The 17,260-nt window shown below is 44.6% G+C and overlaps 1 protein-coding gene across 1 annotated transcript in view; it reads left to right on the top strand.

Annotated features, from left to right (window-relative positions):
* Magi2 (membrane associated guanylate kinase, WW and PDZ domain containing 2) overlaps positions 1-16,466 on the top strand; it is a 1,360,055-nt gene extending 1,343,589 nt beyond the window's left edge. The window contains exon 27 of the mRNA XM_055612892.1: positions 15,149-16,466. Within this exon, the coding sequence (XP_055468867.1) occupies positions 15,149-15,693 (545 nt within the window). The 3' untranslated portion in view covers positions 15,694-16,466. The remainder of the gene's footprint in view (positions 1-15,148) is intronic.
* The last annotated feature ends 794 nt before the right edge of the window (positions 16,467-17,260 follow it).

Below are 17,260 nucleotides of genomic sequence, written 5' to 3'. Positions count from 1 at the left end.
AGCCCTCTAGTGATTCGCTGACACCTGCATGACCCACCTCACAGTTCTGCGTTCTGCAAAATGAGGAAGGCCCAGCACAGCTTCATCGCCCGTCGCTCCACACCTCACCCTGGAGTGTTGATGAAAAGCTTGATGTTAGTGTAAAATGAGAGAGTGGGTTTATCTCTTTGCATGCTGTTTGCAAGGACCCACTTAACAGAGATGCTAATTAAGATGAGAGAGATGATTCTCCTGCTAGATAAAATTGTAGCCAACCTTCACTTAAGGTTGTCTCCTGGGGGAGGCCTCCTGGAGCCCCTCAAGTTAGCCCTGCATGAGATGCTTCTGCAGTGTTTTCTCTTTCAACTTTCCTTTTGTGATACACTGTGCTCCATCCCACTCACCCTCGTCTGCCTCTTACAGTAAGCCCCATAATGCCAAGGACATCACTTCCCCATGCCCAGTTCTTGAGTGCTGACTTCGTACCCTGCCTGCAGTGGCGTAGATGCTCAATTTTAATTAACTACAAGATTAATCTCATTTCTCCACCTAAACACAGATCGTTCTTCTCCTTGCCTATACCAATAAAACAAAAAGATTCGTTGCTCAAAAAGGATCCAAAATGACACGGTGCTCGAACAGAAACAACACCCATTTACTAAGTTCTAATTGAAGGACAATCTATTTGTCCATATCAGTGGATTGACTCACCTCTTTAGATAAAGAGGAAAAATTTACCCTTCTTAGTTTCCTCTTTAAAAGCCTTTTGGCTCTCCACTGTCTCGGTAAAGTTTCTCAGTCCCCACCTGCCTTCCAAGCTCCCTGGTCTTTGCTGCCTTTGCTGCTTTTCACATCCACCGCATACTGTGAGCTCTGCCTTCTGAGTCCACTCCTGAAACACACTCCCGACTCTCTGTGTCTGGTGGGCTGTGCCTCCAAACAAACTCAAGCCTTCCTAGAACCCCACGTATAAATCCCTCCTCCCACACTGCACACTCTATCCCTGCCTCCGGGAGTCCCAGGCTCTGAAGCAGGACCCTAAGCCCTTGAAGGCACCAAGTGTGCCTAACTCATCTCTCGGGGCCTCATGCAAGTCTGCAAAGTGTGTTTCACAGAGATACCGAGAATCTGGTCTCTTTTCACCAGCCAGGTCCAAGCACTGCATTTCCTGCCTGAGCTACCACAGCTGCTTCCTCATCAGGTTCGATGCCATCTGCAATCTGTTCTGCGTGCAGCAGCCACTGGCCTTCTTGATGTCAGTCAGTGTAGAACACAGTGCCTTATTTTATACATGCGTAGGTAGCATTGTATTTTGATCGTATTTGCTTCTCTCCACTGGCCTTTCTTGCACCCCCACCCCTGTGCCCTTCCTCTTCCCAAATAGTCTCTCTTCATAAATGATAGATAGATTAATAGACAGACAGATAGGTAGATAGATAGACAGACAGGCAGATGGATAGACAGATGATAGATTCTGCATGAGAGAAAAGATACTACTAAATGTGTCTTTCTTCCCCTATTACTCAGTCTTCTCTCCCACTCTCCCTTCTTTAGCTATCCGTCCCCTCCCCCATAGTCACTTTTCTGCTTTCATGTCATTTTTTAATCTAGATTTTTGCATATGAGAGAAAATGTGCAATATTTGTTTTTTCTAAGTCTAGTTTATTGTGCTTAGCGTAATGATTTCCAATTCCATCCTTGACCCCACAAATAACATAATTTCATCTTACTTTGTGCTGAATAAATATCTCTGTGTCTCTCTGTTCCTCTTTCTCTACCTCCGCTCCCCTTCTCTCTCCTCTCTCTGTCTCTATCTCTCTGTCTTTCTGTCTCTGTATCTCTCTGTTCTTCTGTATCTGCCCCCACTCCTCTCTCTCTCTCTCTCTCTCTCTCTCTCTCTTGCTCTCTCTCAGAACAGCTGGGTTGGCAGGTCAGCTGGGAGTGCTGGGGGTGGGGGTGAAAAAGACTTCTCCGAGGATTTTGGCGTTATAGCTCTCCTAGCGCAGAGCTCTCCTAGTAAAACAGCAACTCTTAGATATTTAGTGACACAACTTATGCATGTGTTTACTCCATGGTGAACAAGAACTATATGAACCTTGGGGAGTGGGAAGGGGTTTTCCGGGTGAATGCACTTCACTGGCTGGGGCTAGGATGCTGGCGATGCTCCATTTGCATGGGGAGTTATTCTAGGTGCTGGGCTCTAGGACCACCTGGAGAACCTCTGGAGTAGAGGGTCCTAGCTGTGTGTGCCAGGGCATGTGGGCTCAGAATAAGGAGGGAGTGGTTCTTAACATTAGCAGGTGTCAAGTCTGAGATTTCTGGGGTTTGAACACACTCCACCTCACCAATTCCATGCCAGCTCCCCTGATGGCACAGTCTATGTCACACACACACACATATACACACACACACAGACACACACACACACACACACCATGCACATCCTTGCCAGCATTTGTTATTTTATTGTTGTTGTTGTTTTGTTGTTTATTTGTTTGTTTTCTTAACTAGAGTGAAATGGAATCTTAGCATTTTCCCGATGGCTAAAGATGTAGACTGTTTTTCATTTATTTATTGGTAACTTGGGTTTGGTTTGGTTTGGTTTTTGAGAACCCTCTGTTAAACTCAGTTGGTTATGTATTAATTGGTAGTTTTACTCTGGTGACTGATTTTCGTGGTTATGCAGTGTCTTAATTTTCTGAGTCCTCCTTATAAAGTTCTTCCTGTGCCTTGAAGTCTTTTCTCCACTTAGTCCTCTGGCAGTTTCAGAGGCTCAGGTCTTCAGACTCATTCCATTTGGAGTTAGACTCCAGTGGATCTGAAAGGAAGGCCAGCAACAGGCAAATGGAACCTCATGAAACTAAAACACTGCAGGCCAGAGAAAGCAGTCACCAGAGTGAGCGACAAGGCTCTACTTTTGTTTTTCTGAGGGTAGCTATCCACTTGTTGAAGATGCTGTCTTTTCTACCATGTATATTTTTGGCTTATTTCTGGGTCGTCTAGTCTACTCTTTCGTCTGTATGTCCATTTTTGGGCCAAAACTATCCTCTTTTGTTACTGTGGCTCTGTAAAGTATTATACCTTCAGCATTGTTCTTTTCGCTCAGGATTGCTTTGGTTATTGAGTATCTTTTATACTTCCCTGAGAATTTTAGTATTTTTTTTCCTAAACTAATGAAGAATACCATTGGAATTTTAATTGGGAATTTCCTTGAATATGTAAATTGATTTTAATGTAGTCATTTATATAATGCTAATTCTGCCAATCCTTGACTTTTTTATTTTTGTGTGTTTTAAGGTTTTATAATAGAATTCCTTTACCCTCTTGATTAGGCTTATTCCTACTTTTTTTTTTCAAGACAGGGTTTCTCTGTGTAGCCCTGGCTATCCTACATATCCTTCTATACACCAGGCTGGCCTTGAACTCACAGAGATCTGCTTGTGTCTGCCTCCTGAGTATTGGGATTTAAAGTTATGTGTCGCCACTGCCTAGTTCCTACATATATTTTAACTGTTATAAATAGGATTTAAATTTTGTTTCTTGGTTTTTGAGACAGGACTTTACACAACAGTCCAGGTTGTCCTGGAACTCACTATGCATGCCAGGCTAGCCCCAAACTCCAGGCAATCAATCTTCTTTCCTTGGCCCCCTGAGTTCTGAGATTAGCCTCATATGCCAAAATTCCAGCTGTAAATGGTGTTTTTCTGCTGTTTTCTTTCTCAGAAAGTTTGTATGTGTTTAGAAAAGCCACTAATTTTTGTTTGTTGATTTTGAAACCTGCTTCTTTTATCTTCTTAAACCTGAGAGACTTTTGGTAGAATCTCTGGTGTCTTTTAAGTTTGGGGTCCGGTGTTCTGAAAATGCAGATAATCTGCCACCCTCCCCTACTTATACCCTTCTTACTTCTTCCTCTCATTTTGCTGTGCTACCTAAGACTTTGAGCACTATATTGAGTAAAGGTAGAAAGAATAGGCACCCTTTTCTCCTTATGGATTTTAGAGGAAAGGTTCTCCATTTTGTCCCTTCCAGCATAATGTTAGCTAAAGGCTTGTCACATATACCCTTAGTTATGTTTTTATCATGAAGGGATATTAGAAAAGCCACATTAGCCTTTTAAAAGGCCATTTCTCTGCCTGAAACTGTTCAGTGGTTTCCAGTGCATTTGGAATGAAATCCACTACTAGTGCCCAGTGGGATTTCACTTGTCCCCTCCTCTGCTGTCCAGTCTTGGTTGTTCTTTGCGCACACCAAACTTTGTCTCCTCATCGTCTTTGCAGAGAATGCCTGTGGCCTGAATAACCACATACCTGCTTCTTTTCCTTATTCAGGTACCTGCTTAATGTCACCTTCCCCACCCCACCCCCATCCCCATCTAAATCAGCACCCACACTCCCATTGCCTAAACTTTATCTTTCCTCTTTGCACCTATTTGTATCAGACTTTCCATTAGTACCTATTTGCACATCAGTTATTTGGCTTTTGTTTTGTTTTGTTTTGTTCTTGTCTCTTGCACTATGGTGGAAAGGCCCGTGAAGATGGAAATGCGAGTCCATTTTCAGTGCACAAAATATAACACAAAATGTAGAGGCTGAATTTGTTGAATTTAAAAAGTAAGACGAATAGAGAAGCGAGGTTCTGGGTCAAGGGGTGAGGAAGAAAAAGAAAGGCTTTTAAAAGTAAATCTGCTGGGACTGAGGAGATGGCTCTGCAATGAAGATCACAGGCTGGCTGCTCTTCCAGAAGACCCAGGTTCCATTCCGAGCTCTTACACGGAGGCACACAACTGCCTGCAAGTCCAGTTCCAGGGAACCACACGCCCTCTTCTGACCTCCCTCGGCACTACACACACGTTACACAAGCATACATGCAGGTAAAACATGCATAGAAAAAGAGAATGAAAATAAATAACAGCGCTGGCTATAGAATTAAATTGTTTTGGGACAGCCTTGCTTAGATATGATACCAAGATTGCATGGGCTGGCCCCAGACAAAAGGCTTCACTCCCACTCCCACTTTTTTCCTTTTCAAACAAGCCAACATATTTAAAAGAGGGGCACACTCTTTGTCTCCTGTGGACATATTGGCAAAGAATCACCGGTTGCATATCCAGTGTGGGCTTTACCCTAGAAGGGTTTTACCCTTCGTCTTGCTCCTGAATCTGTCCATGAACATTCACTGAGGAGCCAAATGCCTCTAAGGAAGACTATTTGAAGATGGGTGTGAATTTAGTAAGAGTTGGGAGTGTACCCTGTGAGTTACTTCCGCTTCCACCTTTGGCAGGATGTAGCAATGACTGGTTACCATCAGTTCTCCCACTCAAAAAAAAAAAAAAAAGGTTCCCAGGATTGATAATTTTCAGCTCTCTGCTGCTTCCGACAGGGCTATATTTCTATAATGAAGGAAATGATACTTGAAAGGCTTTGAGATTAGAAGAACCTTCTAAAGATTGAAGTAAAAACCTTTTGATTCAGATCTTCTAGCTCTGTAAACTTGGAATTTATCATCAGTTTCTTGGGCTGAAGCTTACCTTGGTCTGTGGTGAAAGACATGAAAGGAAGTTTCTAAGCCAAGCAGCGGAAGAAACGTGTGCAAATGGTACAACCTGAGGCCTTCACCTGCCTTCATACAGCTCCTCGGGGCTATTTCTTCCCATTTTTAAAAAATTGGGATGTAATTCACACGCAAGAAAATGTACCCTCTTTTATATCTGTGAGGTTTTTTTAAACCACGTAAAATTATATTATCACCGCCAGACTTGACATCCCAGCACGAGGAAGGCAGAGGCAGAAGGATCAAGAGTTCAGTGTCATCTTCAGTTACATGGCAAGTTCAAGGCCAGACTGAGCTACCTGAAAAGTGCCACAAAAACAACAGTAAACAATAGCTCTACAACATCTAAAGTCATCTTAGTCTCCCTCCACCACCGCAATAATGAGCTCCCATCAACTATGGCTGACTGTACCGGCTCTGCACAAGAATGGTCCCATCCAGAGTTGGTCAGCCTTGGATGGAGAGGGGAAGACTAGAGATGCCCATCCCATCGCTGAAGTATTCCCTACTGACAGATTCAGGGAAAGGGGGAGTCATGGACGTCTTACGTGTAGTATCCACTAGTGACCCCACTAGGCTCTAATGGCTAGTCCCAGGTCAGTGATCACACAGATCCTCCTGTTTACATTTGAGAGGTAACCAAACAAAAAGAAAAAAATTATAAATGAGGGTGGGAAGGGGTGGGAGGGGGTGTCGATAGAGGTAAAAGGGGGATGAAAGTGTCGGGAGGAAGTACCAACCATTATGCATGATGGACGTGTATGAAATAGTCAAAGACATAATGTTTAGCACTTACTTTAAAACAAGAAAATAACAGTTATCACGATCATGATCTAAATACAGAACAGTTCTACAACCTCTAATGTCACCCTAGTCTCGCCTCCGCCAAGCTCCTCCCACAGACAGCTCCTGGAAACCACTACTGAGCTTGCCAATTCGAGAAGATCAGATAAATAGGGCCAGCTACATACTCTATCGCCTTCTGAATCAGGCGCTTTTTTTTTTTTTTTTCAAATCTTAATGCGTTTGAGGTCTACTTGTGTTTTGGGGTGTATGATTAATTTGCTTCATTTCACAACTGAATAATGCCACTGTGTTTATCTATTGGTGGACATCTGTGCTGTTTCATTGGCGGTAAAATTCATCATAAAAATATAAGTCACAATAAAAAATCTACACAAAGGTTTTTATGTGAGTGTAAATTTTTATCCTACTGAGACAAATCAGTTGGATGATAACTAAGTTCAGTTTTTAGCCAACTGCCAAACTACTCTCTTAAGTAGCTATTCATTAGCACTAGAAATCCAGGAAGGGTTGAGCAGTCATATTTTCAGCTGTGCTGTTGCTGTTGCTCCATTCTAGCCACAAGAGTAGGGACAGACGTGGCTTCCCCCTAAAAACTTAGCTATCATTTTCCTACTAATGGCATTGGCCATGTTTTTTTTTTCTGGGTTTATTCACTACCCATACACCATCTTGGTAAAGTGTCAACCCACACCTTTTCCTCAGTTTAAAAATCTCGGTTTGAATGACCATTTTAATAGCTAGGCAGTGTACGTGTGAACATCAAGGACTATATCCCTGATTTGATCTTCACAAGCTGGGAACAAAATAAAAGGGGTTTTGTTCCATGTTGCCAAGAAAAATGGAGGCTGAGAATGTCTTTGTGACTTGCCAAGTTCTCTCATGAGACAGAACTAGAGTCAGAGGCAAGGCTTGCCAGTTCATACCTCCACAAGTTGCTGACCTGACTCTTCCTGAAGACAAGCAGGGCAGGGCTCTCTACCCACCACAATGTGACTTTTTCAACTAGCTCCCAAATCCTGAGGAGCTGCCCCATGCTTTTTTGACTTCACCTTCCTTCTCTGGAGCCTAACTTCCAGCCAATGCTTAGGGGACATTCTATTAACACTGTGTGTGTGTGTGTGTGTGTGTGTGTGTGTGTGTGTGTGTGTGTGTGTCATGACTTTTCTACTACCTCAGGGGAATTTTTTTTTCAAGTCAGAGTCATTCTTTGTGCTATATGCTGCCTAAAACTTGCAAAACTGGCTTCAAACTTGCTGCAATCCTGCCTCAGCCTCCCAAGTGCTCTAGTTCCAGGCATAAGCTACTTTACCAAGTGATTAAGGGTTTTTGTTGATGGTGGTAGTTTGTTTGTTTGTCTGTGTTTGCATTTTGGTAGCATTGAAAGCATCTCTGCGTGCTCTGTTCAGAAAGATTAGAATAGAGTCAAGGTTTAGCCTTGGGCTCTGCATGACAGTCATGCCCCCCTCCTCCCTCACTTACTAGCTGAGAGGTGCTGGCAAACTTCTGAATTATTTAAACTCTAGTTCTCTAACCAGTGGGAGAGGGATTCCAGCACCATACTTCTCGGGAGTGCTGTGAGGACTTCAAGGTAATGCACATGATATGAACAGCCAAGTACCAGCTCCTACAAAGCAGTGACTGGGTAGTAGTTCCATCATTAGGCGCCCTGGCCCTCTCCAAGAATTGCCTTTCTCTTTGGGAGTTGCTGAAATGGTGCCTTGATTCATGCTTTCAAAATGAGCATGAACGTTATGCCTCAGTAAGCAAGTAGCGCCACTTTAAAAGTTACAATGTTATAACACCTAGTTTACACCTTCTGACAGTGAAAGTCTAAGAGACAGTAACAATAGCTCCTGACTGTAAATGGTGCTTTAGAAAGCAGAAATACAACAGAGTAATTAATCTGTTCCGGAAATTGACATACATACATTTTCCTATTTATATTTTGTTACAAAAAAGTGATTGTTAAACAGATACAAATGAACCTATATGTTTTGAACACAATCACTGCAAAGCTTTTTTTTTTTAACCAAATGGTTCTGTATTGATGATCTTTGATCTTAACTGTATTTCTATTTTCTCTGATATTCTAAATTAGAAGCAAACGGTTTCCAATACAGTCACATCAGTATTCTCTAAGCCCAGGCATCTGTAGAGGAAAAGTGTATTGCATCACTTTGCAGGACAATTTTAACCAGTTAGATGTAAGAGAATTTGAGAATTTGTGTGTCAAACTCAGTGTTCCTAATATCTAACAAGAGTATTTTCAACTCAGTCCTGGCCCAGGGAGTGGCAAGAATAGCTTCAAATATATAGCATTACCCCTGCCTCCAAAAGATCTAAGTTTATTGTCTGTTGAATCCTGCCCATAGTTCCAGCATTTTCACAGCTCAGTGCTCTCACCCTAATGACTGTCTGCCTGAGTCCAATGTTCAGATAAATGACATTTCAGAGTCTCCATTAGGAAAAGCAAAAATCAGCTTCAGACAGCCACTTCCCAAGCAAAGTCTCTGTTCAACGCTCCAGAAGAACAGATGAGCCCCCATTTCTCAATAACAACCAGAGATAGCAGAGGCATTGAGCAAGAACATGGTAAGGGAGCCATTCAGCACCCTTCTCCACCACCTACTGGCTTGGCTGTGCAGCCTTTCACTAGTCTCCTGCCCTTCGTGCCTCAGGTCCACTCTCTGTGAAAAGTGTCAGTTTGTATGTGAGTGCAGTTCACGGTGTCTGGCACCTTGGTCAGTGTGCCTCATCCCTCAGCAAGCACAGTTAGTGGTGTTAGTCGTGGTACCAAGCAGAAATACTGCTGCTATTATGTTCTTAAATTGAACATCATGATCTAAAAGGCAGGCACTCGGACTGCCCTGTGCCTGAGCTGTGTGCCAAGGGGAAAGAGCAATGTAGCAACCCAGGAATTTAGAAACTGGCCAACAGTGAGGCCAAGCTACAGGCCTGGTAGCTATCTCTGGTGAAGTAGGAGTAGAAGGCAGGCTCTCTTTCTCCTGCCACAATCTCGGGTCCCTTTTGAGAGCTCCTCCCACCTTAATCCTCAGCAAAGGCTAATATCAACTCTCCCTGTCTAGCAGTCAAGTGTCCTACCACTGAATTTTTTTTTTTTTTTTTTTACTGAAGTTAAAAGCCATCTGAAAAAAAATAGATACTGATTTACTGCAACAGGCACTGTATTCCCAGCAGGTCAGATCCTGGGTTGCTATTGTTTTGGTGATAGTTCGTAAAACAAGATGTTGAAATACAGACCCTGTATATAAGAGGTTTACAAGGAAGTTTTCATGTGTGTATGTGCATGTGTGTGTGCCTATGTGTGAGTGCCTATGGAGCTCACAAGGCAACTTTGTAGAGTTGATTCTCTTCTTCCATCTTTCCATGGGGTCCAAGAATTGAACTCAGGTCTCCAGGTATACATAGCAGATACCTTTCCCTGCCTAACCATCTCACCAGCCCAAGGAGATTCTTTTCCCAATCTCAGCATGTAAAGTGGAATTTAATTTGTTAATGTTGCCGAGCTCCTACAAGGTAATATAAGAGACCATATATCCTTTAAGTCAAAAATAACTGTGTGTGCATAATCTGTATTACGTATCAGAATGTATACTTGGGCATTGATCAGTGTGTGTTCTAGAAGAGATAAGAGCTTGAAGGAAATGAAAGTAGGAAAAGTAAGAAATGTGATCCTAAGTTAAGAAGAGGATCATTTCTCCCACAACATAGTTTAAGACATTTGGAATCTATTTTAACTGTAGCTTCATCAGAACATTCCACAGCACAGTGGTCAGTGGCCACACAGTGGTCAGTGGCCACAGGGATGAAGCCTTTCCAGCAGTTGGTAGGATTAATGAGGAAAGGGCTTCTGTAGATTTTCAAGAGAACTGATCTGCCCTTGCCCGGAGCTTCCATCTGCCCCTCTCCATCCTGATCAGCCACTAGGAAAGCAGGGAACTGTTCCCAGAATGCTCTCTGATGCTTACTTCCCTCTTCCTTCATCATTCTCCCCCTCAGACCCATTTTCTGACATTCTCAATTCACCACCATCTTCCCTCTCAAAACAGATACAAGTCACAGACACAAAGTCACTCTTGACAGATTAGATTTTAAATGTGAATCTTTTGCCCTCAAGTGTTTTTCCAAGTGGGACTTGGTTCCAGGCCTCCCATTTCTATTTGTGGAACAGATTTTCATTCACTTATCAAATATTCACCAAGCACTCGTTTTTTTTTGTTTTTTTGGGTTTTTTTTTTGTGTGTGTGCGTGTGTGTGTGTGTGTGTGTGTGTGTGTGTGTGTGTGTGTCAAGCACTGTGCTGGTTTTTTAAGTCCACTGTGATAAACAAGATCAGTGTAGTCACTGTCTTCTTGTATGTATTGGAGTTCTCTGGAATAACATTCCAGAGCCCTGAAGGGCGAAGGAGACCCCTCCCACATGAGCAACTAGGAGAGCCTTCCGCACAAGCAGGGAAGCTGAGCATAGCTTCCCAGAGTGAGCCTACTGCATTTAAAGAACTGAGCAGAGAGCAATTTGGGTGGAGGAGTGGGGAGGAGGACGAGTGAATGGAGAAGCTGGTGAAAACGCCAGGACCCAGACCCTGCAGGCTTTTGTAGACCATGCTAATAATTTTGAGTTTTAATCTAAAAGAAGTGAAAAATCCACTGAAGGTTTAAACAATTGGCATGATCCAACTTGTTTATCAAAGATATTTTCCCAGACGCTGTGTGGAGACTTCTCTGGCAGTACTCCCGCCTGGAAGCGGGAGAGAAGAATGGCTTATGGCAGTAGCTCAGGAGACAGCGATTTCTGCAGCTCCTCGAAAACAATGTCCCTCCACCCACTGGCTGAAACCAAACTAGCTTCCTCATGTCGAGCCAATCCCTGCCACAGACAGGTGGTGGCTGGTGGTGGTTCACTATTCACTACACTTCTCTGAACAGTGCTGAAATTGATTTTTGAAACTTAGAACTTCTATAGTCTCCGCCAGGAAAAGATGTCCACATGTGGCCTCCTTTGAAGTGTGGGTGTCTTGATCATCCTATATTAGCTGCGTCCTTTTAAGGACTGCCCTGTGTCTTGAATTACAGTGGCGAAAGTGAAAGTGAAGGAAGTCGATTGTGCATGTCTGAAGATAGGACTGGTAAGAAAACAGATGCCCCATATTTGTGACCTAAGAGAAAGGAAGGAATCTAGGGTAACACCATGTGATGACAATACCGCCCACCATGGTGAGACAATGGGGAGGAATTGGGAATAGCAGGGGAGAGACTTCGAGCTTTTAGTTGAGACATTGAAGGTAGCAATGCATTTTCAGGGAGAGCTATCAAGAAGGCAGGTGACTAAAGCAGCATAGAGACATTGAGTAGCGCAGAGCTCAACAAGAACACTGGGGAACTTTACAAATAAAGGGACACCCTGGAGAGGCTGTGGTGAGGGAAAACCACCTAAGACGAAAACCCTGACGAGGTCAGGGAAAAGATGGCTAGGGTGAAGAACGGGAGGTGAGGGTGTCATGAAGCTCTGAGTCCAGTTTGTTAATGGCAATCCTCCGCTGTGGTATATCAAGGTGACTACTCAGAGGAATCCTCCGGATTTGACACAAAAGTATCACTGGCTGGGGGCTGGAGAGGAAACACTAATGAGGTAAATTTGGTTTTAGCCACTATGCCGGGGGCGTTGTTTGGACAGAGGAGCTGCAGAAATCCTAGCACCCCAGTTGTGGATGATTTCAATTTTGTAGGATGCATCTCTGCATCCTATTTACTGTTGGAACATCTCAGAGAAGGTACAGCTTCCTCAACCACTTCATAATCTAGATAATCGCACACCCTAGCCTGTGCCGGGGCCACGATCACACGCCTCAGCCAGGTACAAAAAAGAAAAGAATGAAGAAGGGAAAGCAAAGGTCTCCAGGACATGGCCCAAAGGAATGAGAACTAAATTTGAGTAATTCTTTCACTCTATCATGAACGTTAGACTTTAAAAGATTAGAGAAGTGTTCTTGCTGTCCCCTTATTATTTCACCTGATGCAGTAGGTGACAGGACAAGATGTATAAATGGAGCAGCTGCCCACTGAGGTGCCTTAATGAAGTGCCACAAGCTCTTCTGCATGTCCATACTTAAACATACACACACACACACACACACACACACACGTATGTGGATTTTTACCTCTGAAATAGTTTTACTTTATGCAAAGTTAACTTTAGTTTCAGATTAATATTGTAATGGTAGCTTAGAACACAGAAATTCTTAGTGTCTCCATCAGTTAAGTATTTAATCACCTACTAAAAATCTCTTGAAAACCTCCTTATAGTAAGATTTGTGCTTGTAAATAAATTTGTCTTCTAGTTTATCATAAGGAGATAGGAAAGAGGAGGAGAACCAATTATAAGGCTTCAGAAATTATCCCAGGCCAACTCATGCCGACTACTTCCAGGTGTAAGCTAATCCTTTCATGGACCGACCTATGCTACATAGATGGCTGATAAGATATGGAGGAACCAAGGGCAGGCTGTTTGACACCCCCCCAACCCAGGGGAGGAGCAGTCTGTTAGGCCACAGAGGAGGACTTTGCAGCCAGCCCTGAAGATACCTGATAAAACAGGGTCAGATGAAAGGGGAGGAGGTCCTCCCCTATCAGGGGACTTGGAAAGGGGCAGGGAGGAGACCAGGGAGGGAGTGTAGGGTTGGGGAGGGAATGAGGGAGCGGGATACAGCTGGGACACAGAGTTAACAAAATGTAACTAAAAAGAAAAAAAAAAAAAAGATATGGAGGAACAAGTGATAAGTACTTGCTTGCCAATGGGGGTCTGTGCCTTTTAGACAGGATGACCACTAAGATATGTCTCACGTATTTTGATCTTATTTGCATGGCAATAGGCTGGGAATCTTTCTCAGTCAGTAAGAAAGGGTAAGGAAACTCAAAATGTTACTCTTGCGTGGCCATTCCATAATTCTTGTCAAAGCTACTTACCTCCTCTCTGCTTCAACTCCTCCTTCAGTAAATTGTATAAACAATATTAACGTTCTCTCTGTGTCTCAGAGGTAATTTAAGGGCAGCTAATTGACTCGACCATATGTGATGTAATGGTGAGGAAAAGGGCTATTAACATGCAAAATATCGTTAGCTGGGACCTGGTCAGAAATTACTGTTGCACAAACTACCCTGGGTCTTTTGAAATGATGTGTTTAACTGTTTAAGGCAATGTTTTTCAGTGCTGGCAAGTTGCCACTTTCTGTCCTACATTATTTTGATTTTTATCTGTAGCCCACAATAGGACATATTTCAGTTCTCACTGAGCAAATCCACTAACTGCAGATGATTCCTAAGGTAACCAAAGATACTTGGTTTACTGTGTGAAAGATTCATGGACATCAGTTTATGGAGCGAAGGAAGATAGCACTGTCCCGGGATCCCGGGATGACCAATTTTTTTTTTTTTTTTTTACAACTAATTTGATATTTTAAAGGCGGCCAGGATTTTTGGGGAAGACAGCAACTCCACTGTCCTGTTTTTCTCCTCATCTAAGTCGCCATCAGAAGTACTGTATAAAAATTCTCAACTTTAAAACAGAGCAGAGTCCTGGTATTCGTGGACGGGACACACCCAAGATCACCTGTGACCCCTGGTACAGAGGCCAGAAATGCAATCACAGCCTTAAGGCTGATGGGGAGTGGGCGGGGACCTCTTAGCTACTAGCGGAGAAGAATCACCAGTCACCCAGAATTCAGTATGAACGTGGCTCCTTTGTCCCCACTCATATACCAATTCCTTAGAGAAAATTACCTTCTGGACTGGTATTACAAAACTTGAGGATTTTCGAAGATCAGGAGACATACTCCTCACGAATATCAAGGCTTCCTGTATTGAATTTCCCTGCTTTATTTTGCCTTAGGGTAAGGAAATTCAAGCACACTGTTAATTGTTCGTGGTCATAACTACCTCATCTTGAATTCCTAACACATTTATCCACAACTCGGCTTCTGGCCAGTGTTTTGTTTTATGTCATTTCTTCATTTATTTCTATGTTTTGTCAGTTGTTTTAAATCATTTCTGGAAGTAAACAAGAGTAAATCCTCCAAAGATGGTGAAGCTAAACAGTCTAGCAACAGTCCCGTTTATCTTAGTCTAGGAGACGTCCATGTTAAAATTACCAAAAAAAAAAAAAATAATAATAATAATAAATAAAAAACAATGATTTTCTTTTTAGGGCAAGAGAGCAATGATAGCTCTTAGATGAATCAATCCAGATCCCAAGATGATCAGGCCAACAGCTGAGAATTATGCTTTGGGCGACACCTAATGGTTGAGAAAATCACTCGCCCAACTCCTTTGAAGAGGGCTTTCTTTTATCTTGGCTGTTAAGCCACCTCCTCAGAATAGCCTGGGTGCCTGCTAAAAACCCAGAGAAGCACCCTTTTACTGCTGGGATCTGCTGGCCTGGGTCACCGGGCCATCTGTATTTTCATAACCACCTGAAGTCCGCGAGAACCACTGATTTAAGCATCGCAGAATCAGCGGCCAGGCTAGGCGTGACACCAGAAGTTAGAGCAGACAGAAGCAAAGGGAACAGGCCCGAGCTGTGCTTTGAACTCTTGAGCCACGGAGGCCCAGGGTCGGGCGGGAAACAGATCCCCTGGGCGCGCTGGCTGCCCGTTTGGCAGTGCGGGGTGAGGCGGGGCCCTTGAGAGCAGCCACCGGGGCTGGCAGCCCGGGTCCCTGGAGGCGGGGCGGGGGGCGCAGGGGGACCGGCTGGAGGCGGGGACGCGGCACGCCCTAACGCCTGTGCTTTGCCGCCCGCAGACGAACCCCACGCCTGGAGTGCTGCCGCTGCCGCCGCCCCAGGCCTGCCGGAAGTAGGCGTGTCCCTCGAAGACATCTTCTCTCCATTCTCTCCATCACATCCAGCCCCACCCTCCGACCCCTCCCACCAGACAGGCCCAGACCCAACTTGGGAGATCCAAAGGGAACACGACGTTAGGAAACCAAAGGAGCTCGCGGCCGGCGGCCAGAAGAAGCAGCGCCTGGGGGAGCAGAGGGAGCGCTCGGTCAGCCCGCAGCGCAGCGCCAGGCCCAGGCTGGAGGAGGCGCCCGGCGGCCGGGGGCGGCCCGAGGCCGGCAGGCCCGCCTCGGAGGCGGCCGACGGGCAGGGGGCGCTGCGCGGCCGGCGCGAGGGCCCCGGGGCCGAGGCCAGGGTGGGCGTGCGCTCGGGGTCCCGAGGCGCCCCGCGGCCCACGGGGGGCGGCCCGGCGCGCAAGGCGGCGGTGGCGCCGGGGCCCTGGAAGGTGCCGGGCTCCGACAAGCTGCCCGGCGCCCTGCAGCCCGGCGCCTCGGCCGCGGGCAGATGAGGCCCGAGGCGGTGTGGGGAGTGGGGGACCCCGCCAGCCGCCTCCACGCAGGCTGTTCTTCCTGGGTCCCGTCCCGCGGCGTTTTAATTTATTTCCACGGTCACACGCATAGATCCCACACGAGGCGCCGAGGCCCCGGGAGCACCGGCCTGCGACGCGCGGTGGGCGGCAGGGCGCGGGGTGCGCGCGGACCTGAACTGATCCTGAAGCATCCCCCCACCCCACTCCACCCCCGGTTCCGCGGCGGGAGCTTTCGGCAGCTACGGAAGAACCAAAACCACGCAAACATCACAGAGAGACAGTGCAGTGTAGCTTTAGTTTTAAAAAGAGAAAGAAAAAAAAAAGTTCCCCCCACTGCATGAAGGATTTGGATGTCATCCAAACTTTATATCAAGAAACTGAACAAGTTCAGAGCAATCAATCACAAACTGGAATATCGCCTTAACAAAAAAAAAAAAAAAAAAAAAAAAGAAAGAAAGAAAAAAACAACAACAACAAACTGCACGGAGCAAGCGGAAACTGAGACAAGATTATATCTTTTAATTGATCTAAAGTGTTGTAAATAAATCGTTCTTGACATATCTAGACAGGGGTTAAAGGGTTTCTTTGAAACATTCAGAACTGTTTGCCCATGACGTTTCCCTGGCTCGCCCTTGGCATCCACCTACAGAATTAGCAGCACCATTTCCTGCCTACTGCAGGATGAGTTAGAACCCTAGTGAATTCATGGGTGTGATGCCATTTTACTGCCATTTCTGTGATCAAGTCATATTTCTGTACATTTTCAGTAGTAGGGGAAAAAAAGGTTTTAAAAATTGTATCCTAGGGAACAGTTTGCGGTAAGTCAGAATTTTGCAGGTTAGCTCGTAGATCTTAATTGGTTTCTCTCTAAAATATGAGTTTTATAGTAAGAAAAAAAAACCCATAATCTGTTTAATCGAGATTGGCAACGCTGCAGTTCCTTCCTGAGGCTTTCCTGTCGTCCCAGACACGTGGAGATGGGTAGATGCTCTCTTAGCAATGTTCTGTTTTACCTATTTTATTGTCTTATTTTAAAACTTCTTCATTACTTCATTTGCACTTTGACGAAGTTTTTGTCCTATATTTCTCAAATTAGAATGAATCTCTAATATTAAAAGCATTATGATAACTATTTTCATTAAAGAACACGAGTCCTTTGGCATTCCTTTCTATTTATCTTTCCTTATTTGATCTCCCTTTTCTTTGGTTTACTTTCGCCTTGTATTGCTAATGCTTTTATTACACTACCTACCTACAGATTCCCCCTCATGTTCCCAGGTTACCTCCACAGGTCAACGATTGACCCTGTAGTAAAACTGTAAAAACAAAAACAAACAAGCAAAACAAAACACATGAGCTTCAGTCCGCTGTCCATTGGTCCTGCTTGTAGCCGCACATGTTAGAAGGCAAAAATGTCTAAAGGCAATTTGTCATGAACATGCTTTGTGTGAGTGAGGCTTCAACCCTTCCCATAGTCTGACACTTCCGTAAGTTCCAAAGCAAGTAAGACTCGCCCCGCTGCACTTGTAGTCAGTAAGTAAGAGTG

Source organism: Psammomys obesus, unplaced genomic scaffold (genome assembly GCF_907164565.1).
Source record: "Psammomys obesus unplaced genomic scaffold, mPsaObe1.curated_primary_1811, whole genome shotgun sequence".
In the NCBI taxonomy this organism is placed as follows: domain Eukaryota; kingdom Metazoa; phylum Chordata; class Mammalia; order Rodentia; family Muridae; genus Psammomys; species Psammomys obesus.
Note: the sequence above shows the minus strand (reverse complement) of the source record. Positions and strands in the feature narration are given on the sequence as shown.